The 25651-nt window shown below is 36.1% G+C and overlaps 1 protein-coding gene across 1 annotated transcript in view; it reads left to right on the top strand.

The window, feature by feature from the left end:
- The window catches only part of SEC23A (SEC23 homolog A, COPII coat complex component), a 58456-nt gene that overhangs the window by 6099 nt on the left and 26706 nt on the right, over positions 1-25651 (top strand). The window contains exons 5-13 of the mRNA XM_004017906.5: positions 762-998; positions 2885-2964; positions 4160-4304; positions 10631-10789; positions 12188-12303; positions 16404-16527; positions 19104-19184; positions 21047-21136; positions 22771-22877. Coding sequence (XP_004017955.1) covers positions 762-998; positions 2885-2964; positions 4160-4304; positions 10631-10789; positions 12188-12303; positions 16404-16527; positions 19104-19184; positions 21047-21136; positions 22771-22877 — 1139 coding nt within the window. The remainder of the gene's footprint in view (positions 1-761; positions 999-2884; positions 2965-4159; positions 4305-10630; positions 10790-12187; positions 12304-16403; positions 16528-19103; positions 19185-21046; positions 21137-22770; positions 22878-25651) is intronic.

The following is a 25651-nucleotide window of genomic DNA, read 5'->3' as shown; positions in this document are numbered from 1 at the left end:
TGTCAAGGTCAGTTTGAGCAAGGTAATTTTTATTGTAGTTATTTGAAAGGTGGCCAGGATTTTGGGCGGGGAGGTTTGATTTGCTGTATCAAGTAGGTCAGTAAATAGTAAAGTATCAATTTTGCTTTGTAGTTGAAAGGTTAGTTACAGATACTTGGTCAATATGATACTGGAGCCTAATGATATATCCCCAATTCTAATAATGAAATTACTCTTGAATTGGTTCTTGTTAGGAAAATAATTTTTCTTCCCTTTCTGAACAGCTTTACATAATTTAATACTTAAGTATTAAGGTAATGTCTTATGAATGTTGTAGAGAAAGCAGAATATGACTCACTTGAGTCTGTCACTAATTTGTCCTCTCTGACTAATTTCTAGTTCCCTTACAGTGCAATTCAGATAAGATAATTATTTTATAAAAGTCACCTAATTTTTCTTTTAAGCTTTGAAGTTACTGTTTTCTTATTTTAAAAGAAATGCTTGTTGTAAGAAATGAAACTTCGTGCAGTTAAGTAAAATTGAAAGTGAAAATATCTTTCTTGTAACATGACTAATGCTCATAAACTTAATTTTTCACTTGATGATGTATTGGATATATAATATTTCCTTTGTAAAATGGCTTTATTAGAATTCCATTGTTAAACATACAATACATTATTTAATTAGTCCTCTATTGATTATCCTATATATTGAGCTGAAGTGTTATACTTTTAAAACAACATTTAAAACAACATGTTTTTAATCACAATATTTTTTAAAAGCGTGGTCCTCAGATGCCTTTGATATTCCTCTATGTGGTTGATACTTGCATGGAAGATGAAGATTTACAAGCCCTGAAAGAATCTATGCAGATGTCACTAAGCCTTTTACCACCTACAGCTTTGGTTGGCTTAATTACTTTTGGGAGAATGGTGCAGGTTCATGAACTTGGATGTGAGGGCATTTCAAAAAGCTATGTCTTTAGAGGAACAAAAGATCTGTCTGCCAAACAACTGCAGGTAAGCAACAAGAATGGTAGTTTGCCTGTCTCTGCATATCACTCTATGTATGTCTAAAAATGCCTTCTAGATATATGTTTCCAGAAAATATTATGAATGACTAATATAGTTATATTATAATGATATTATATGTTATAACTATTATATAACTATAACTATAACTATTATATGTTATAACTATATTATATTATATAACTATTTAAATGTAGTGTTGGCCTCAGCTTTCTTTCATTTGCCTTACACTGTAATCATAGAGATTGAAGACCCTTCACTTTTGAAGTATCTGTAAAACTTAGAGTGAAACTGAAACTATTTTACTAAAGATTTGAAGGTTTGTAGAAGAGGCATTCTGAAGACTGAGAGAAGGCAACCACTTTTGTTTCTTTGCATGTCACTTAGGAACTAAACACTTTGTGTTTGGCAAGGGGAGATATTTTAAGTCTTGAAAGTTAATAGGTGAACTGTGAATATATATATATATATATATATTCATATACTGGGATATTTTTGTCTTTGGAGCAAATTAAAGCCTTGTCTGGGGGAGTTATGTGCAACATACTAGGATTATCTTGGTATATTTTTCAAAATCTTTTTCTGTCTAGATATTTTGATAGATGCTGAGAGATATTCGTATTACTTTAAATATGTTCATAGATTGGAAGATAGTTGAGAGGGCAGAGAATGTTCATATAAGTCAGAGAATTAAGGAGCATAGACATGCAAGATGTTTATTACTTTATAACCCCCCTTTATACAATTCCTTATTATTTCTCCATCATATTTATTATTACACTTTTACTTTTATATTTGCATTTACTTTTGCAGCATTTATTCCCGGGCCATAAGTTTTTGTTTCTTCAGTTTCTTCTGGGATATCTTTTTCTTCTGTGCAGCCTCCTCTTCTGGTTTAGGAACAATCTGTTCTTTCTCAGTAAGGATCCTCTCAGTGTGGCAGGGAGAGCTCATGTAGGGGTGGATCCGACCATGAGCTCTGTAAGTGCTGCACCGCATCTGGGGGGCTTTGTTCACTTGGATGTGCTCAATGACCAGAGAATCTACATCTAAGCCCTTAAGTTCAGCATTACTCTCTGCGTTTTTGAGCATGTGTAGTAAAAATTCAGCACTCTTTTGGGCCACCGACCCTGTGTCCAGCCCCACTGTTTGGCCTGTGCACACCTACCAACTCTACCGTTGGAACGACGGAATGGCACACATTGCTTCTTTAAAGTGACATCCTTCAGATACTTGCTGGCTTTTCGGGTATGCATACCCTTTATGGCCTGGGCAGTTTCACGAGTGTTCTTAAAGTGAACCCGAAGATTTGAACCTCTTGATTTGTATGATTTTGTGGGGTTTTCTGGGTCAAGTGAATAGTGCACCATTTTTAGGGGTCACCTCAGGCTGCTTAGCAGAAAAGCGTCATTACACTTAATTTAGCTAATGCTTTAACTTTTGTTGGTTTCACCAGATTTAAATTTTCATACAGTCAGGGACTGTTTATATTTTTCACCATTACATACCTGGCCCATAACAGATACTTGAAGTATATAGCTGCTGAAAGGAATAAATGAATACAGGTTAAGAATACAGACATTCAAATTACACAGTAGTTTATTTTGACTATTAGAAATGAAGTATTCTGAGCTAGTTTCCCCATCTTTGCTCACTTAGCACTTTGTACTTTGCTCTCTTACGATGTTTATTTCATTGTATTACTGTTTACCTGATAGTCTTCCCAACTGGAACTTTTGATTTCAAGGGAAGAGATTTTGTGTTCTTTATTTTTGTGTTTCTAATGTCTATGGAAGCACCTTCCATGCCATAAATAGTTAATACATCTTTGTGGGAGTAATTAAACAGACATCACAGAAATAATCTCTTTACAGGAAATGCTGGGGCTCTCTAAAGTACCAGTTACTCAAGCAACACGTGGTCCTCAGGTACAGCAGCCACCTCCTTCCAATAGGTAATAAATATGGCAAAAAGAACTTCCCAGTTTTACAGTTGATACATCTGTCTTCACCCTTAACTTGAACACAGGCCTTCAGTGATCTGATACCATTAAATATTTTTAAGAATATAAATACTGAATTGGTATACTTTTTAAAGAGTTGCGGTAACATCACATTGCTGAAATGGGTTGGTTTTTCATCATTACAATGTAAGGCGTTACTTTAGTTTTGATATGGTCTTTAAAATTTTTTTTTTAAATATTGGAGTATAGTTTTTTTTTTAACTTATGTGGGGCATTTTATTTATTTGTTTGTCTGAATGGTACTGGGTCTTTTGTCACACGGACTTCTCTCTGGTTGCTGTGAGCGGGGGTTACTCTTCCGTTTGGTGCGAGGGCTTCTCACTGCAGCGGCCTCTCCCATTGCAGAGCATACGCTCTAGGGTGTACGGGCTCAGTCGCTGTGGCACATGGGCTCCGTAGTTGAGACTTGCAGGCTCCAGAGCACAGGCCCAATAGTTGTGGCATTGGGGTTTGGTTGCTCTGCAGCATGTGGGGCCTTCCTGGACTCGGGATCAAACCTGTGTCTCCTGCATTGGCAGGCAGATTTTTTACCACTGAGACACCAGGAAAGCCCCTGCAATGTAGTTTTGATATATTCCTGATTTTCTATTTTTAAGTTCAAAAAATTTAATTTTTGTGCTTGAGGGCAGCCAAGCAAAAATAGGTCCCCATAAGCTTTTAGTTTTGCCTTCTTAGTTTTGTGGGTAGCTTTTTCTGCTAAACTTAACTAATCAGAGGTGGTATTAGTAAAACTGAGTCGATATATCTTCTCATAATTAATTCAGTAACTCTAAAACTTACTAGGTTGGTAAATGGAAGATGCAGTCCCAAAGTAATACTTGGTTTGAGTGTTTTCTTTACAGTAATTGTACACACTGAGTTTCTCAGCAGTAGACAGCATCACTTGGGAATTTACTTGAAATGCAAATTCTTGGTCACCACCCCAGACCTGCTGAAACAAAACCCTGGAACCAGCAATCTGTGTCAGTACAAACCCTCTCACCGATTCTGATATACACAAAAGTTTGAGAACCATTTGGTCTGCCTTGTATTCACCTTCTTTTTCTGTTCTTAAGAAAGTAGACAATTTGTTTCTTAAACCTTCACCCACAAACATTTATCAATGGCTTTTTATTTTGTTTTGTAGATTCTTACAGCCAGTACAGAAGATAGACATGAATCTCACAGACCTTCTGGGAGAACTTCAGCGGGACCCCTGGCCTGTACCACAGGGAAAGAGACCTTTGCGCTCCTCTGGGGTGGCACTTTCCATAGCTGTAGGACTCCTTGAGGTAGTGACAGTAACTTTATTTTGGAATGTAAATACGTACATGTATGTATGGACTGATATGCACAAGATGATGCTGGGTGGAAAAATCAGGTCCCTGGACAGCACATACATGATTTTATTTAAAGTTTGATCTGTGGTATATCCTTTTATGTGTAGAGAAGCTTCTGGAATGATGTTTACCCAAGCAGGATAAGGAGAATTTTACGAAATACAATTTGAAAATTTTAAACTTGACATATCTTAGCTTTATCTTAATAATTAGAAGAGTTTTTGTAAAAAAAAGTTTTTTTTTTTATAAAAGTTTAAAATGTTACTAGAAAAGTTGCAAAGGACTTTTTTCTCTGAACTATTTGTGATTAAGTGATGTTCCTACTCCTTGAATACTTTAGTTGTATTTTCTATAAACTAAGATATTCTCCTACATAACCACAATCCAGCTTTTAAAATCAGATTTTAAAATATGTGAGATACATATATCAGTATATATACACATCGATGTTTTATACAATACATGACACTGATGTATTGTGGTGGTGTTCAGTTGTAAGTTGCATCTGACTCTTTGCAGCCCCATGGACTGCAGCACACCAGGCTTCCCTGTCCTTCACTATCTCCAAGAGTTTGCTCAAGTTCATATCCGTTGAATTATACAATACATAACACAGATATATTACTGCCATCTAATTCTCAGAACTCATTCAAGTTTCACTGATTATCTCAATAATTTTTTTTGCTTAAAAGATTTAATTCAGAGGCATGTAGTGGTTGGGCTTCCCAGGTGACACTAGTGGTAAAGAACCTGCCTGCCAGTGCACAAGACATAAGGGATGTAGGTTTGACCCCTGGGTCGGGCAGATCCCCTGGAGAAGGGCATGGCAACCTTCTCCAGTGTTCTTGCCTGGAGAATTCTATGGATAGAGGAGCCTGGTGGGCTACAGTCCATGGGGTCATAAAGAGTTGGACACGACTGAAGCAACTCAGCATGCATGCACGCACCTGTAGTGATTATGTCTGTTTAGTCTCCTTCACTCGAGTACATTTCCTCAGCCTGCCTTTACTTTCATGACCTTGACATGTTGGAAGATTCAGGCCAGTATATAGAACGTCTCTCAAATTAGGTTTGCCTTGATGGTAGCCTCACAATTAGATTGAGGTCTTGCATCATTGGCAGGAAGATCACAGAAGTAATGCTGTGTTCTTTTATAGCCTATCAGGTGACATGTGATTTTCATTTGCCCCATTATTAATGATGATTACTTTGATGTGTCTGGCAGAAGTCTCCACTGTAAAATTACTCTCATTTCTCTTCCCTTTATGATTAATAAACGTTAGATGGTGAGGATCTTTAAAACCGTGAAAATATCCCATTCCTCATCAAACTTTCAATTTACTCATTTATTTATTAATACCACTGTGGATTGATGATTTCCTGTTTTATATGAGTTATAAATCTGTGACTTTCAGTTTTGTTTTTCTTTTAACTTTCTAGTTTGACATAATTCCAAACATATGGAAAAGTCACAAAAATCGTTCAAAGAATTCCTTTATATCTTTTAACCAGATTCCTCAAATGTTAACATTTATTACGTTTGATTTGTCCTTCTCTCTCTAGATATTTATATAGATAGTGAAACCATTTGAAAGTCAGTTGTAAATATATCCCTTTACTTCTAAGTACTTTAGTGTGTATATCTTAATTACACAAAAACATTCCTTTTATAATGCAGTTCATTTAACAGTCATGAGATTAACATTGATAGAACACTATTTTCCACATCTTTAAACTTTATTCAGATTTCACCAGTTATCCTAATGCTAACTCTGTATTGTATTCAGTTGTCTTGTCTCTTTAGTGTCCTTTATTCTAATAGTTCCTCAGTTTTTCTTTGTGTTTTGTGACATTAATATTTTTTAAGAGTACAGTCTAGTAATTTTTTTATTTTAATTTTGAAATTTTTAATTGTAGGACAATGGCTTTATAATGTTGTGTTAGTTTAGGCTAGTTATTCTGTAGAATGACTTTCAATTTGGGTTTATCTGATCTTTTCTCATGAGTAGATTGAGCTTTTGCACTTTTGGCAGGAATATTGCAAAAAAAAATGCAAATACTTATTTGTGATCTGCTTAGTGCAGCATCTCAGGAAGTCCATGATGTGACGTTAACTTATTTTATTACTGCTGGTTTACTTAGCTTTGATCACTTGGTCAAAGTGGTTTCAACCAGGTTTCTTCAATGTAGCGTTGTATTTTTCCCATTGTAAGTATCTGTGGGGAGATTCCTTGTGTACTCATCAAACTTTTATGCAGTAGTTTTAGTGTCCATTCTTGATTCTTGCTTGATCAGTTATTATTGGGAGGGGGGCTAAATAGTGACTTTCTAATTCCATCATTTCTTCTACATTTATTGACTTTCTACTTGAGGAAGAGTGTTCTGTTCTTCATTTATGTTTATATCAGTGTGAATTCTTATTTCATCCAATGGATTATATTCCTTTACTGTCATTATTTATTTTGAAACTCAAATTGTCCAGATTTGGGCAATGGGAGCCCTTTCAAGCTGGCTCCTGGGTCCTTATTATATGTCCTCATCACTGTTTGAACATTTACTTGCTTTCTAATATAGTAAGATGTTCAAGGCTCATCTTACTTGTTCCCTGCCCTTGACCTGAAATCAGCCATTTAGAAGCCCTGGTTTCTTTTAGCTCTGTTTCTTTTGGAACATAACCATGCTTCTACTTCTGCTTTATTGACTACACCAAGGCCTTTGACTGTGTGAATAACAACAAATTGTGGAAAATTCTTAAAGAGATGAGAATACCAGACCACCTTACCTGCCTCCTGAGAAATCTGTATGCAAGTCAAGAAGCAACAGTTAGAACCAGACGTGGAACAACAAACTGCTTCCAAATTGGGAAAGGAGTGCATCAAGGCTGTAGATTGTCACCCTGCTTTTATTTAACTTATATGCAGAGTATAACATGCGAAATGCCAGACTGGATGAAGGACAAGCTGGAATCAAGATTGCTGGGAGAAATATCAGTAACCTCGGATATGCAGATGACATCACCTTTATGGCAGAAAGTGAAGAGGAACTGAAGAGCTTCTTGATAAAAGTGAAAGAGGAGAGTGAAAAAGTAGGCTTAGAACTCAATATTCAGAAAACTAAGATATGGCATCTAGTCCCGTCACTTCATGGCAAATAGATGGGGAAACAATGGAAACAGGCTTTATTTTTTTGGGCTCCAAAATCACTGCAGATGGTGACTGCAGCCATGAAATTAAAAGATGCTTGCTCTTTGGAAGAAAAGCTATGACCAGCCTAGACAGCAGAGTAAAAAGCAGAGACGTTACTTTGCCAACAAAGGTCCATCTAGTCAAAGCTATGGTTTTTCCAGTAGTCATGTATGGATGTGAGAGTTGGGCTATAAAGAAAGCTGAGTGCCAAAGAACTGATGCTTTTGAACTGTGGTGTTGGAGAAGATTGAACTGCAAGAGGATCCAGCCAGTTCATCCTAAAGGAAATCAGTCCTGAATATTCATTGGAAGGACTGATGCTGAAGCTGAAGCTCCCATACTTTGGCCACCTGATGTGAAGAACTGACTCATTGGAAAAGACCCTGATGCTAGGAAAAATTGAAGGCAGGAGAAGAAGGGGATGACAGAGGATAGATGGTTGGATGGCATGACCGACTTGATGGACATGTTTGAGCAAGCTCCAGGAGTTGGTGATGGACAGGGAGTCTGGTGTACTGCAGCCCATGGGGTCACAAACAGTTGGACACAACTGAGTGACTGAACTGATGGTTCATGTGCTCACTGTTACTAGGATGTCATTGCTTTTATGTCCTAGTGAAAAGAGCTAAGAAGCAGATGTGTATAAGAAGATGATAAGTAGATATATCTATAGGTATGTTTCCCTCTCTATGCTGCTGCTGCTGCTAAGTCACTTTAGTTGTGTCCGACTCTGTGCGACCCCATAGACGGCAGCCCACCTGGCTCCCCTATCCCTGGGATTCTCCAGGCAAGAACACTGGAGTGGGTTGCCATTCCTTCTCCAATGCATGAAAGTGAAAAGTGAAAGTGAAGACTCTCAGTCATGACCCCATGGCCTGCAGCCCACCAGGCTCCTCAGTCCATGGGATTTTCCAGGCAAGAGTACTAGAGTGGGGTGCCATTGCCTTCTCCGTCTCTCTCTATAGCTATATATTTATATATATACACACATACCCGTATAATTAAGTGTATGTGTGCATATATTTACACATATATCTACATTCCCCTGAAAACATCTATGTCTATCTCTATTAAAACTGTAAACACTGTATATATTAAAAATCAAGATTTCTTTCAGATATATCTAATTCCAATTTAGTACCACAGGATTTATTCTGTCCTTCCCACTTTGCATATTTCTAATTCTTTCTTTGACCGTGAGAAGCTGACTGCGACTATTCAAAATATATTTACTTATTTGCTCAGTCCTCGAATACAGATAGACTAGTTTGAGAATTTTTAGCTCAGACCTCTGTGAAAAAAGCCTAGGAGTTAGGGCTCAATGTTTATTTAACGTTCTGAGGATATATGAGACAAAATACACTATACTCAAAAGTGAACTGGGTTAGTTATCCACACCCTCCCCCCGCTTCATGTGGTTGTTTTTCATTTGTTGCACATTCTGTCCATTTCTTTAAAAAAAATCCCATTCTTGTTTTGCATGTGTATATATGTGTAGCGAAACATTAACATTCTTCCAAATCAAAGTTGTACAAAACTATATATTCGGAATATGTTAGTCCCTTTGTTGTATGAAATTTGTCTTCTAATAAATTTCTTAAGAAGATGTAAGGGTACAGAATTTCATAAACTGTCTAGTGTTTAAACACTGTTTCTGTGGTTTTTTTTATAGTTGAAGGATAACTTGGCAGGATATAGAAAGCCTTGCTTCTCACTTTCTTTCTGGTAGTTTTTGAAAATGATGCTCCATTGTTTTCTTGCTTTGATGATTTTGAGAAGACTGACGCCAGTCTAATTCTCTTGCCCATGTAAATTATTTGATCATTTTGCTTGGAGGTCTTGAGCAATTTATCTTTATTATCTTAATAGCATTAGTAGAGTGTCTTGTGGGTAAATTTTCTCCAGTGTCTGGTGATCATTTTTTATATGTGTATTCAAAACTTTTGTTTCTATAAAGTTTTCTTGTATCATAGTTTTAAGTGTTAAGTTTTTTCATTGTTTTATCTTCCTTAAGAACTCCAATTACACATAAATTGGATCTTTGTTAGTTTTCCATTTCAGCCACTTTGTCTCTGCCCTTTTATTCTTCTTTACTTCGTTTTTATGCTCTCGGGTATTTTCTTGCTTTTCTTCAGTTTCCTTTAAGTTTTAATTTAAATCTGGCAGTTGTTCTATGCTGGTTGCTAGCTCCCTTCTTTCTTCCCTGTACTTTTCCCCAAACTGCCCTTCCTCTATGTGAAGGTTTTCATGGGAGATAGCTCACTGGGACTTAGTGTCTATTTTTTTCCTTATAAGTAATTCAAAGTTTAAATGTTTTTTGTGTTCTAGTCATGAAGATGTGTGGTTTGTATACTTTTATTTGTTCTTCTTTACTGATGTTTCAGCTTTACATGATTGGTATTAGATCAGCAAGATGATACCCAGGATGAAAAGAATATTTTTATTTATTAATCTAATTTAAGAAAGTCATATAAGTAATAAGTATAACTAATAAAAACATTCAAACAATATATAAGGATATATGAAAATGAAAATTAAAAGGCAGTTTTCCTTGCTCTTCCCTAGATTTGTTAAGTATGTGATTTTTAAAATTATTATTAAAGTTTATATCACTTACATTCTTTTCTGCACTTGATCTTAGCCAAAAGCCCGAGAAGTGATATATTCTTTTCTGAATGTAATGAATAAATAGCTTGAAAATGCATTCTGTATTTTTTTTCAATAACTGCTTATAGAAATTTAAAAGCATTTAAAATATGATATTATTCATTTGTGGAACAAATAGAGTGCCCTGTTTTCTTCTTCTTTCCCTACTCCTTCCTGTCTGGAGGAACAACCTTGCTTGTAGGGATCAGGTTTATAGATAATTTTAAAATTAGGAAAAAAAAACAAATTAGGAAAACATGGCTATTAGAATAGAACTTCAAAAGAAAGATATATCTTGTGTTTAAATTTTGTTTTAAACATTTGATTATTCTTGAGATATGTGTGCTTTCCTGTTGTTTAGAAAGAATATGTCAAAATTCACTATCAGAAATGTGTATCCATATGTTTCCCTTTAAACTCTTCTCATGGGTTACTTTTTCCTGATAGTGTACTTTTCCAAACACTGGTGCTCGTATCATGATGTTCATTGGTGGTCCAGCCACTCAGGGGCCTGGAATGGTTGTTGGAGATGAATTGAAGACACCCATAAGATCATGGCATGACATTGAAAAAGACAATGCCAAATATGTCAAAAAGGGAACTAAGGTAAGTTTGATTTTTAAGTCTTTTTGCCTTATTAGAAAAATTCATTTGATGAAGGAGGAGGAATATAATTACCTGATGATAAATCCGATATTATGATGATCCTATAGCTGCCATTCAGAATTAGAGAAATAGTCTTTTTTTCCTTGATAACTTAGGGTATTTTTTTCCTGGTTTTAAATATTTAAAAACTTAATTTTGTTGTTTAGTTGCTCAGTTGTGTCCGACTCTTTGCAACCCCATGGACTGCAGCATGCCCGGCCTCCCTGTCTATCACCAGCTCCTGGAGTTTACTCAAGCTCATGTCCATTGAGTCAGTGATGCCATCTGACCATCTCATCCTCTGTTGTCCTCTTCTTCTCCTGTCTTCAATCTTTCCCCGAATCAGGATCTTTTTTTAATGAGTCAGATCTTCGCATCAGATAGCTGAAGTATTAAAAACTTTAAAAATTTAATATTTTTAAATTAAATTTAAATATTAACTTTTTAATTAAAAACTTAATAGTGGACACCAGTAGGTGTCTCTTTAAAAATTAATCCTGGGAGAAAACCTGTGTGTCTTTTTAATATTCATGTTAAAGAATGTCTTTCCCATAAGGAAGAATTTCTTAAATTTTCCTAATTCTCATTTTCAAGAGGCTGCCCTTTAGATGTGACTATTATTCGTAATTTGAATAGTCCATCATTTTCTCATAAGTTGTTCTCTGTTCATGAAACTTCAATTTTACCTGAGTTTGTGTCAGTGCATTTTTACTACTTTTGATTCTTGACACCCTTGTATTGGTTCTGCTTGTTAATTCCCAACCATCCCCCTTTTAAAAAAATTCTCTAAAGTTTACAATATTAGCTTAGTTGTGCTGTTTTGTCTCATGTTTCTTTTTGGTAGTCATTATTCAATTTTTAGTGTGTAGTTAATAACAGATAATTTTTGTTACTATTAATGGATACTATTTTCCTGACATCTAATTTCCCTTTTGAGCTTGGAATATTTCTTAGAGCTACAAAAAAAGTTTTATATTTGTTTATCTTAACGCTTTTGTTATTGTCTCTCTATTTTTGATGTTACTTGGGTATAGATTTAGCCAAGAAAAAGTTCTGTGTTGATTCTTCTATTATTTTTATGTATTAAGAGCAAGATGTTCACTATGCTTTTCTTCAAGGTTAACTTGATTGAGGAGTTTAGAAAGAATAGCAGTTAAAGTAAAGAAAGTGCCAGACTTACTAGAATTTATTGTATTATTTTATGAGACATTATAGAAAGTTAAATTAGGACAGATCCCATTTAAATTATTGTGGACTCTGAACATTTCTTGGATCATCTTGATCTATTAATGGTAAAAGAGTTACAGGATGATGACATTTGTACATTACTCTGATTTGATCTTAAAAATTCTGTTGTAGCATTTTGAAGCATTGGCTAATCGTGCTGCTACCACTGGTCATGTTATTGATATCTATGCATGTGCATTAGATCAGACAGGTCTCCTGGAGATGAAATGCTGTCCTAACCTTACCGGGTACGTATGCACATTTTTATAAGTTTTGCAATTATAAACTAATAATGAGAGTTTACGAATATAAACCAATTACAGTTTTGGAAAAAGTAACTGAGTCATCATCCTGCCACTCTAGGGCAACAGCTGTTAAGTTTTTTATACTCCTTTCAGTGATGCTCACTTTAAATTTTTTCTAAAATACAGTTAAAAAGGCACAATTTCTGTTTGAAAAGCTCATCTTGATACTCTTAAGTCATTGTTGTATTTTATTACTTTAGTGGCTTTTGTGAAATTTAATTAACATACCGTAAAATTTACCCATTGAAAGCATAGAATTTATTTTACTTTCTTTTGGCTGTGCCGCATGGTATGCGGCATGTGGGATCTTAGTTCCCCGACCAGGGATTAAACTGGTGCCCCCTGCATTGGGAGCACAGAGTCTTCACCACTGGACAGCCATGGACGTCCCTAAGCATATAACTTACTTTTTTTTTTACTATATTCTAACTGTCACCATAATTTAGCTTTAGGACATCTACATTATCCCCGCAAGAGACTCTACCCATTAGCAGTCACTCTCTATTTCTCCTTCCTTGCCCTCCCCTTTCAGCCTGGACAACCACTGAACTACTTTCTGTCTCTATAGATTTGCCTGTTCTTGACATTGGGGGAAGCCATTTTGTCCTTCACCATTAAGAATAACGTTAGCTGTGGGTTTTGTAGATGCTTTTATCAGGTTGAATATGCTTTTATCCCTAGTTTGTTGGATTTTACTTTGAGTGAGATGGGAAGTCATTAGTGAGTTTTCGGGAGAGGAGTGATACGATTTGACTAAATATTTTTAAAGGGTCATTTATTTCAGTTGTCTTCAGCAGTGAGATACAGGAATAGCAAGTGGTGGTATCACAGGTGGTGAGACGTGGTTGGATTTGGGATATATTTACAAGGTAGAAGATTTGCTGATAGGTTGGATCTGGGGTTTGAGAAAAGCAAATGAGTCTAGAAGGATTGTGCTGTTCTTTATTGAAATGGATACGACTGGGAGGAACAGTTGGGGAGAAGATTAGGAGTTCAGTTCTGAACGTGTTTGGTTTAATATGCCAGTAGACATCCATTGGAGGAATTGAGTAGGCAGTTGGATATTAGAACCTGGTAGGCAGATGATAGGTCTGGATTTATATCTATAGATATAAATGTGGGAGTTGCCAGAATATTACATGTTTTTGTAAAGTAGTAAAAGTGGATGAGATTATAAGATTGTGTAATTTATCACTGTGAAGGTCATTGGTGACTTTCCTAAGAGCGTTGAAAGTTGACTTAGAATGAATAAGAAAAGGAACAGGAGAGGGGATTGTGAGCAGCTGGTAGAGACCAGAACTTCTCAGACTTCCATTTCACATTTACACGTCAGAAGGATATCTTGGTAAAACGCAGATTCTGGGTTTAGTATGGATAGGATGGGACTTAAAATTCTGCTTTTCAAACAAGACCCCTTGGTGATGCTAATGTTGATGGATCAAGGGCCACACTGACTAGGAAGGGTATAGACAGCTCTTGCCTAAAAGTTTGTTGTAAAAGGGAGCAGATAATAGGGTGTAGTATATGTTGCCAGTAATTTAGGATGCTTAACTAGGTGTAGTGATAACGTAGATCATTATAGATGGTATGTTTACAAAAGTAGAAAATCTGAAAGAATGTACATGCCGAGTGTAAAATCAGTATGTTAGGTTGTCAAGACTTCTAAATCAGGGTCAGTGTACAAGCTCCAATTATATTTTTGTATACCAGTAACAAATACAGTAGACCCTTGAACACCATGAATTTGAACTGCACAGGTCCACTTATATGTAGATATTTTTTCAGTGAATAGACACTGAATTACTACACCATCCTTAGTTGGTTGAATTTGGGGATGCGGAACCTGGATACAAAGGGGTAACTAAAAAGTTTTACATAGATTTTTGACTAGAGCATAAGGGTCTGTGTCCCAACTCTGGGTTATTCAAGAGTCAACAATAAAGAGCGAACAAAATTTAACAACATACAATCTATGATAGCATCAGAGATGATATAAATTAGGACTTTAGCAACATCAAAAATAAAATTACTGTTGGGTACTTCTCTGGTAGTTCAGTAGCTAAGACTCCATACTTCCAATGTAAGGGGTCTGATTTCAATCCCTGGTCCTGGAACCAGATCCTGCGTGCCTCAGTGAAGACCTGGCACAGCCAAATAAATAAATAAATACAATCTCATTAAAAAAATTACCATTGATTAATTATACCACATCAGTTTTATTCTTTTGCCTAATTTAATTTTTGATTGTTTTTATCATTTAAAACTGCTCAAAATGTTGTTATTATTTAAAAACTATATAAAATGTTTATAAATGTTTGTACTCATGTTGTTTAGTGACTTCACTTTCCCTTAATTTGCATTTTTTCCTACTTTGCATTTTTTACTCACATCCTGGAAATAGATTTATACAGTTGACTCTTGAACAATTTGAGGAACTGACCCTTTGCATAGTGGAAAGTCTGAATATAATTTATAGCTGGCCCTTCGTTATCTGTGGTTCTTCCATATTTGCAGTTCTGCATTCTCAGATTCAACCCTCAGTGGACAGTATGGTTCTGTGTATTTACTACTGAAAAAAAAAAAAAAAAAACCACACATGTAAGTGAACGCATGTAGTTCAAAACCTGTGTTGTTTAAGGATCAATTGTATATTACTCCACTGTGTGGATATACTGTATTTTATTTGGCTAGTTCAACAGATGATCATCTGGATTATTTCTAATCTTTCATTGCTGTAAAAATACTGAAGTGAATAGACTTGTGCCTATATTTTGCTTTTTGGTTTTGTTTGCCCAGTCATCTTTGGGATGGATTCCTAATAGTGTGTTTGCTGGATTAAAGAGAAAATACATATTTAATTTTGTTATATATTGTCACATTCCCTTGCGTTGGGGTTGCACCATTTTCCATTCCCATCAGCAATTATGAAAGTGCCTACTTTTCCCACAATCTCCTCAACAGAATACATTGTCAGACTGCTTTGCTGATTTATTAGGGTGGAAATGGCATCTCAGATAGTTTCTATTTGACAATTAATGTTTTTTTAAAACAAATTTACAGAAGTACATGGTTATGGAAAAAAAATTAACAGTATTTAAGTGCATAAAGTTGAAAATGCTCCCACATATCCCTGTATTCTCATTACTGTGTATAATACTGTTAAGTTTGCTGTGACACACAGAGACAAATACGTGTGTATACACATACACATGTAGACGTTTGTTTTTAAAAATGAGAATGCCTGCCATTAACTCAGCTGTCTTCACTAGCAGGGAGAACTGGGTAACTGGGGTAGGAGAGACACATATGTTCAGTTCAGTTCAGTCACACAGTCGTGTCCGACTCTTTGTGACCCCATGAACCAGAGCACGCCAGCCGTCCCTGTCCATCACCAACTCCTGGAGTCCATCCAAACTCATGTCCATCAAGTCGGTGATGCCATCCAAGCATCTCTTCCTGTCATCCCCTCTCCTCCTGCCCTCAATCTTTCCCAGCATCAAGGTCTTTTCAAATGTGTCAGCTCTCCACATCAGGTGGCCAAAGGATTGGAGTTTCAGCTTCAACATCAGTCCTTCCAATGAACACCCAGGACTGATCTCCTTTAGGATGGACTGGTTGGATCTCCTTGCAGTTCAAGGGACTCTCAAGAGTCTTCTCCAACACCACAGTTCAAAAGCATCAATTCTTTGGTGCTCAGCTTTCCTTATAGTCCAGCTCTCACATCCAACACATGTTACTGTGTACCTATTTTTGCTTTCTGAATTTTGTAATGTATGATGTATAACCTATTTAAAAAAGATTTTTGAAAAATTACTGAGGACAAATACAAGTGTTAGGGGCACTCAGGTACCCTCAGAATTGAGATTATTTGTGGGATAGGAATATTTTCATATAATTGAGTTTTTAAAATTAATGTTAATAAACACATTTTAGGAAATATCTTTAAAATGTTGTTAGTAGTATTGAGAAATAATTTGCTTTTCTGGTTTTACCACATGGACCCAAGTACTGGCATCACATTGTCTCTTGTTCTTTTCATGCAGAGGATACATGGTAATGGGCGACTCTTTCAACACTTCTTTATTCAAGCAGACCTTTCAAAGAGTTTTTACCAAAGATATGCATGGGCAGTTTAAGATGGGCTTTGGTGGTACATTAGAAATAAAGGTAAGAGCTAAAACTTGACATGTGTGGTATGTTACCAAGAGAGAAATTTGTAGGCTTGATCATAATTTTAAAATACCATCAGTCAAATTCCATATATACTTTAAAAATAGTGGTTATTTTATATTGAAACCTGGAGTTAGAGATTTTATTCACTGTAATACTGTTCATTATTAAACATATAATGAAATTTTACTTGAGTATCCACAGATAATTGTTAAAACAAGAAAAAATCATGTAAGTAAAATTTCCTTTGACTCCATTTTTTGTTTACATAGGGTTTAACTTTTTAAGGCTAGGTATACCTTGTTTTATTGTGCTTTGCAGGTACTATGTTTTTTACAAGTTGAGGATTTGTAGCAGCCCTGTGTGGAGCAAGTCTGTTAGCACCATTTTCCCACCAGCATTTGCTTATTTTATGTCTCTGTCACATTTTGGTTATTCTCACAATATTTGAAACCTTTACATTATTATTGCATTTGTCATCTGTGATTTTTGATGTTACCATTAATACCATAATTGTTTTGGGGCACCATGGACCATGCCCACTTAAGAGAGTGAACTTAATCAGCAAATGTATATGTTCTGATCACTCCATCTGTCTCTCTCCCTCTTCTCAGGCCTTCCCATTCCCTGAGACACAATAATATTTTAAATTAGGTCAATTAATAACCATACAGTGGCCTCTAAAGGGTTCAAGTGAAAGAAAGAGTCCCACATCTCTCACTTTAAATCAAAAGCTTACTGAGGAAGCATGTCAAAAGCCAAGACAGGCCAAAAGCTAGGCTTCTTGGCACCAAACATTTAGCCAAGTTATGACGGCAAAGGAAAAGTTCTTGAAGGAAATTAAAAGTACATGAATGATAGCAAAAAGAAAGTGAAATAGCCTGATTGTGGATATTTTTAGTGTCCTGGGTAGAGGATAAAACCTGCTATAACATTCCCTTAGGCCAAATCCTAACCTCGAGCAGGCCCTAACTCTCTTCAATTCTTGGGAGGCTGAGAGAGGTGAGGAAGGTGCAGAGGAAAAATCTGAAGCTAGCACAGAGTCGGTTCATAAGGTTTAAGGAAAGTATGAAAGTGCAAGGGAAGCAGCAAGTGGTGATGTAGAAGCTGCAGGAAAATTATCCAGAAGATCTAGCTAAGATAGTTAATGAAGGTAGTTAATTAAAACAAGTTTTCAATGTAGGTGAAATGCTATTCTGCTGGAAGAAAATGCCATTGAGAACTTTCATAGCTAGAGAGAAGTCAGTGTCTGGCTTCAAAGGACAGTCTTGACTCTTGTTAGGGGCTAATGCAGTTGGTGACTGTAAATTGAATTAAGGCTCATTTACCATTTCTGAAAATCCTTGGACCCTTAAGAATCTTCTCTCCATGCTCTTTAAGTGGAACAGCATAGTCTGGATGACAGCATATCTGTTTACTGCATGTTTGCTGAATATTTTGAACCCACTGTTGAGACCTGCTGCTCAAAAAAAAAAGGTTCTCTTTTAAATACTACTGCTCACTGAAAATGCACCTGGTACTCCAAGAGCTCTGATACAGATGGACAGTGAGATTCATGTTGTTTTCATGCCTGCTAACCCAGTATCCGTTATGCAGCCATGGATCAGGGAGTAATTTCAACTTTCAAGTCCTATTTTTTAGGAAATATGTTTCATAAGGTCATGGCTGCCATTCATTTGATGAATCTTGGCAGAGAATTCACCATTCTAGATGCCATTAAGAACATATGTGATTTGTGGAAAGAGGTAAAAAATATCAGCCTTAACAGGCATTTGAAAGAAGTTTCAAGCCTCATGGGTCTCTGAGGGGTTCAAGACTTCAGTGGAGGAAATAATTATACATATAGTGGAAACAACTAGGGAACTAGAATTAGCAGTGGGGAATTAGAGCTAACTAGAATTAGAGCCTGGGGACTTCTCTGGTGGTCCAGTGGCTGAGACTGTGCTGCCAATGCAGGGGGCCTAGGTTCCATCCCTGGTCAGGGAACTAGATCCCACATGCCGCAAATACGAGTTCGTATGTTGCAACTGAAAGAAGCCACGTGCCACAACTAGAAGATCCTACATGCTGCAGTAAAGATCAAAGATCCTGTGTGCTGCAGCTAGGACCTGGTGCAGCGAAATAAATAAATACTTAAATGAAGCCTGAAGATGTGACTGAATTGCCACAGTCTCATGATGAAACTTGAATGGAGAGGAGTTTCTTCTTCAGAAAGAGCAAAGAAAGTGGGGTTTCTTGAAATAGAATCTACTGGTGAAAATACTGTATGGATTGTTGAAATGACCACAAAGGATTTAAAGTATTATATTAACTTAGTTGATGAAGCAGTGACAGAGTTTGAGAGGACTCACTCCAATTTTGAAAGCGGTTCAGTTAATGGATAAAATGCTGTCCAACAGTGTTGCATTCTACAGAGAAATTGCTTGTGAAAAGAAGAGTCATTTGATGCAGCAAACTTCATTGTTGTCTTATTTTAAGAAATTGCCACATGTATCCAGAAAGCTCTCATTCAAACAGATGCCGATGTGGAGCCCACCAACATGGAGGGCTGACTGTATATTCTTATTTTGCAGACCTCAAGGGAAATAAAGATTTCAGGAGCTATTGGACCCTGTGTCTCTCTCAATTCTAAAGGACCCTGTGTGTCTGAAAATGTAAGTCACGACCTTTTTTTCTAAAAAGAAAATCATTAATTCTCAGGGCAGATCCAATAGAGACCTGGGGTGGCAGTATGTAGCATTCCTTTCAAAATGACTGTGTGGGTGCTTTTCAGTAGAACGTGCTTCAGCTCCCATTGGTATACCTCTGTCTGTGGTTGTTCTTTCCACATACTACTTTTCCCATCCGTCCCTAAATTAGAACTTTTGCACTGTCACTAGTCTTCTATTTTTCATGCCTAAGTTATTCCTTGCCCATTGTGCCTGGAGGGGAAAAAGCAACTATTATGATTTGGAAAGTTGGAGATTTCTGAAAGTCAAAATTAATCCCCCCATTTTTTTCATTAGAGATTCCATTGGAGTAATTAAATTAAAGATTTTGAAAGTGAAAGTCACTCAGTTGTGTCTGACTCTTTGCGACCCCATGGACTATACAGTCCATGGAATTCTCCAGGCCAGAATACTGGAGTGGGTAGCCTTTCCCTTCTCCAAGGGATCTTCCCAACCCAGGGTTCTAACTCAGATCTCCCACATTGCAGGCAAATTCTTTACCAGCTAAACCACAAGCTGAATTAATTCCTTTCTTTACTATTATTCTATCTAGGAGATGTATAACGTGCTTTGAAATGGTAGACTCATATAGCTGTGAAGAAAATGATGCGATAAAATATAAAGTGTGCAATCATCTTTGAAATGACGCTTTAAAAATTAATTAAGTATATAAAAATTTATATCTAAGATGTTTTCTTGGAAATTAGACTGCTTAAATTACACAGTTCTGATCCAAAGAACCTGTATTCATATAGGCGTATGTTAAATCACTATCTCTTTAAGTGGATTAAATCATTGGATAGAAGGTTAATGTTAGTTGTAATTACTTCATTAAATTGAGTACACTGTTAATGTCTACAATATGAGGAACTTATGCTAATACTTTTATAATTTACTTAGCAAGGATTTGAATTAATTTTATTTGTGTGAAAACTGCTTAATTTTATTTCATGGCGTGTTTATATGATCTTAAAAAAATCATACATTTGACATTTATTGAATTAGTTAGAAACCTGAAGTGAATTTTTTTTCACTGGTATTTTTTTCTACATTTCCACCTTTATATATATATGGCATATATGTGTGTGTGTGTGTGTGTGTGTGTGTGTGTGTGTATAAATAGGTAAGTGTTAGTCGCTCAGTCATGCCCGACTCTTTGCGACCCCATGGACTGTAGCACACCAGGCTCCTGTGTCCATGAGATTTTCCAGGCAAGGATACTGGAGTGAGTTGCCATTTCCTTCTCCAGGGGATCTTCCCAACCCAGTGATCGAACCCAGGTCTCCTGCACTGCAGGCAGATTCTTTACCAAGTCAGCTACAAAGGAAGCCCATATATATATATATATATATATATATATATAGTGGTAAATTGGAGAAGGCAATGGCAACTGCCTGGAAAATCCCATGGGTGGAGGAGCCTGGTAGGCTGCAGTCCATGGGGTCGCTAAGAGTCGGACACGACTGAGCGACTTCATTTTCACTTTCATACATTGGAGAAGGCAATGGCAACCCACCCCAGTGTTCTTGCCTGGAGAATCCCAGGGACGGGGGAGCCTGGTGGGCTGCCATCTATGGGGTCGCACAGAGTCGGACACGACTGAAGCGACTTAGCGGCAGCAGCAGCAGCAATGGTAAATTCCCACCCCAGTACTCTTGCCTGGAGAATCCCATGGACAGAGGAGTCTGGCAGGCTACAGTCCATGGGGTCGCAAGAGTCGGACTCGACTTATTGACTAAACCACCACCACCACCACCAGAGATAAATTGTATTCTCTAGCCTTCAGATATGCTGTTTTATTTTTACAGGAGATAGGAACAGGTGGCACTTGTCAGTGGAAGATATGTGGACTCAGTCCCACTACAACCTTAGCCATATATTTTGAAGTTGTCAATCAGGTATGACTTTTATATTTGAATTTGGAAATGTATATTTGAAAACATAATTTAGGCCATGAGTATTTCCAGAGCTATGACCAAAAGATCATTCTGTTTTGAAATTTTTCTTTGTCATTTTCTATTTCTCAAGGCTACACTCCTTGGTGAGAGGACATACTATATAATAAGAGACATCAGGGAGAGCTGCAAATACCCAACCTCTTTGGGGAACCCAGCTTTTAGTCTTTTGTTTTAAAACTGTAGCATAAATAAAATCTTAAATTCTGTTCTAGTTATGCATTTTTGTAGGTAGGTATCTAGTTCCTCCTAGGTGTTGCAAGGTATATACTGATATATGAGTCCTTTTGAAAGAAAGTTTAAGATATCAAAATTTATAGAAAAAGATTGGAAGGTAAAAGATGGCAATATTTGGAAAGATATTTTGTTCTGCTGCAGGAGAACATTATCATATTAAGGAATGATATAACATAAATATTGATATACCAGTAGTTATGGGGCATAAAATGAACTATGAAGTATTAGTAGTGAGCCTGCCTAAAATAGATGCAGTAATTTTTTTTTTTAACTATTAAAATTTGTGAAAAAGATAGTGGCTCTTATTGATAGACAGTAACAACCACCACAAAGCAAGAATGTCTATTGTCAAAGGGCATGAAGAAAGTTTCCCTTTTGACCGTCTTGTTTCTTTCTGAGGATTATTATCATATATTACTGTTGGTCTCTTCTCATTAATGGTTTTCTGTTGGTCATCTGTTCATCATGTGATTATCTTCCTAAAATTTCTGTTTTCATCTTATGTACCTAGGGGAGGAGAACTTAGCTCAAGTTCTCTTTCTTTTATTGAATTGTAGTCAATTTAAAATGTTGTGTTAGTTTCAGGTCTATAGCAAAGTTATACATATATATTTTTCTATTCTTTTTCAGATTCTTTTCCCTTATAGGTTATTTCAAAATATTGAGTATAGTTCCCTGTGCTCTACAGTAGGTCCTTGTTGGTTATCTGTTTTATATATAGTAGTGTGTCTATGTTAATCCCCAAATCCTAATCCCCCACCCCAACCTTCCCCTTTGGTAACCATAAATTTGTTTTCTATGTCTGTGAATTTATTTCTGTTTTGTAAATAAGTTCATTTGTATCTTTTTTTTTTAGATTCTACATATAAATGATATCATATGATATACATGTTTCTCTGTCTCTCTTACTTAGTATGATTATATCTCAGTCCATCCATATTGCTGTAAAAGGCATTATTTCATTCTTTTCTATGTTAGTTCCATTTCTTTTTATCCAGTTACTGTTAGGCAGAATTGCCTCACATATGCTTTTTTTTAATCTTTTAATTTCTTTATGCTTCTCCCTTCATTTTGCTTTTTCATGTTTCTCTGAATTATATATTACTTGAAATTGGTTTACTAGCTTGACTCAATCCCGTCTTATCCTTCATAATTTTTCTCCTCTCCCCAATATATTTCTCTTTCATGTGGCAAATCACCATTGTTCTGTATGCCCTTGAAATAAGCATCCTCCTGATAGATTTTAGAATGAATTGTTAGTGCTAGGATATGCAATCCATGAGTATATGACAACACTGTAATAGACTTTGCTTAGATTCTGCTCTTTTATTTTTATGCAGCATAATGCTCCAATTCCTCAAGGAGGGCGTGGTGCAATCCAGTTTGTGACTCAGTATCAGCATTCAAGTGGGCAGAGACGTATACGGGTGACCACCATTGCTAGGAAGTAAGTTTTATTTGTTAGAGATTTAATTTATGTGTCGTGCTCCCAAAACTGGCTTCCTATTTTGAATGACATTTTGGAGTAAAGTTAGTCTGGAAAGAATTCTTAGATGAGGTGAGTCTAGATGTGAACAGGCTTTTGGTCTATTTTTGTTTGTCTTGGACTTGATTGTCTGGGTAGGAAGTGTTCGTCAGTATAAACTTAACCTGATCTAGATATGGTTTAGAAAATGCACACTGAAGGAAGTAGCTCTCCTTTTATTGAAATGTATTTAAATTCCAGCTTCATTTCTGAAAACCATGAGACTATTTTGGTGAGTGTTGTGTTAGATGGCCTGTTAAATAGTAGAGGGCAGTATGTAGAGAGATGAGATATATTGTCCTGCTATAACTTTGCTCTGACTTAAAATCCTTGAATGAATGTTAAGGGAATATATTATTCTTTTGAAGAAAACGTGCCAATTGAGCTTTCCTTTATGTTTGTTCAGATTTCATACTATAAATTTTGAAGTATTGATTCTTGGCAAATAGGTCAATTTATTTATGCCCCCTCAACATATACACTGGAGAAGGAAATGGCAACCCACACCAGTGTTCTTGCCTGGAGAATCCCAGGGACAGAGGAGCCTGGTGGGCTGCTGTCTATGGGGTTGCACAGAGTTGGACACGACTGAAGTGACTTAGCAACATGTACACATCCCACCCCCACATGCATGTATAACTTAATTTGGAATTCAAAATATTTGCTTAAGGAAACAACTGAGCTTGTCAAATTGAGGGATACTTTACAAAGCCATTGGCTTAGACACAACAAAAATGTCTTAGAAGGCAAAGAAACTGTTAGTGACTTGTCCAAATTAAAGGAGACGAAAGAGATGTTACAACTAAAGCCAGTATGCAATCCTGGATAAAATCCTGTCCGGAAAATTTTTGCTATAGGGACATTGTTGAGACAATTGGGGCAATTTGAATTTGATCTACATATCGGATAATAATATTTTATCTTTTTTTTCCTTTAACCAAGGACTTTATTGTTTGAATATTTGCAACTATTATTCTATACTCAAATTTTAATTTCTTACAAAAGTCTATATTCCATATTGCTAGGTCACTTCACTTTCCATTTTATGCCAAATTTCCATCAAGAACTATTTCCCAAAATCCTAGTCTCCAGATTGTGTGGTGGTGGTGGTATTCATTTGCTAAGTTGTGTCCGACTCTTTGTGATGCCACGGACAATAGCCTGCCTGGTTCTTCTGTCCATGAGATTTCCCAGACAAGAATACTGGAGTTATATCAGTGTTTAATTTCATTAATTTTGTAACTGGAGCTGTATAAGGGAACTTTTTTATTCTTAGGAGAGACACACTGAGGTATTTAAGGAGAAGGTGATATATCTATCTTTAATTTACTCTCACAAAGTTTGGCAAAAGAAAAAGTGTGTGTGTACAAAGGAAGAGAGAATGGCAAAACAGAATGTTAAAGTGCTAACAATTGTTTAATGAATATATAGATGAATATATAGATCATTCTACTCATTTCTTTTATGTTTGAAATACTCTTAAAATGAAAAGTTTTAAAAAGAGGTTAATCTTTCAAGAGAAAGGGAACTTTTTTTTTTTTGTCATAAGAAATTTTTCATGGATTTATAGATCTTCAAATTCTTTTTGCTTCGAATTTTTGAGGCTATTTGTAGAGAGATACCATATGTGTTTTGATGCCATTTATATCATTGTGTCTCACCAAGGCACCTGCTTCTTCAAATTAACTTATCCTGGCCATTTTCAATAATCGAGTCTTAATTTTTTCCCTTTATTTATTAGAAATATGACTTTAGGGGCTGAGGCAAGTGCATTTGTTAAGTGAATAAACCATATGAAGGTAAAGGACTTAAGTTCCTGAGATACAGTCAAGTTATCCTGTGTTGTATAGAGAAAATAACTTTGATCTGGAAAGTTTGGTTTGAAACTACTGGTAAGAATCATAGTGAAAGAGTATTGAAAATACAGAAGACAGATTTTGCCATGTGAACAAACCCTTTAAACTTTAGGAATAAAATTTTAAATTTATGGCTAAATAACTTTTAAGTAGTAAATTTGTATGTGTTTGCTTGCTAATATATTTTTCACTGCTGAGCCATTTTGTTGTCAGGAGAAAAATGTTTCAGCAAGTGAATATCATGGTCGTACAAGTTGGGGAAATTCCCATTTAAAACAATTTTGCTTTTGAGAATTCCGTGGTGTTCTAGTGGTTCTAACCATTGGTACTTCAGCTGCTGTGGGCCCTGGTTCACTCCCTGGTTGCAGATTCTGCAAGCCCTGCTGTGTGGCCAAAAAAGCAACAGCTTTGTTTTTAGTTCTATGATATTTTTTTAGTTAAAAAGTAATTAAACTATTAGTATAATCACCAAGTGTTTAAATTGCACTAAAAATAACCTTTAAAATTATCAGTTCTTATTCCTTTATTCATTCTCATTGTTTTCTGCTTCTCGGTATTTCATTGCACTGAGATAATCTATGGCTATAAGTCACCTGGAAAATATTAAACAATTATTTGTCTACTTGAAAAAAAATTAAAAGCAGAGGGAAAAAGGAGAAGAATTTGAGTGCTGCTGCCTGAGTTTTCTTGGGATCCCTTCTTAGAGCTCTGAGTCATGTAAAAGTGGTTCAGCTTTTCATGAAGCTATAAGTATTGCTAGAATTTCTTTACGTGAGATACTTTAGGAACAGGATCAGCTGAAGTATTAAAAAACTCTGCCTGTGAAATGTTAAACAAACA

This window comes from Ovis aries, chromosome 18 (genome assembly GCF_016772045.2).
Source record: "Ovis aries strain OAR_USU_Benz2616 breed Rambouillet chromosome 18, ARS-UI_Ramb_v3.0, whole genome shotgun sequence".
NCBI lineage: Eukaryota > Metazoa > Chordata > Mammalia > Artiodactyla > Bovidae > Ovis > Ovis aries.
Note: the sequence above shows the minus strand (reverse complement) of the source record. Positions and strands in the feature narration are given on the sequence as shown.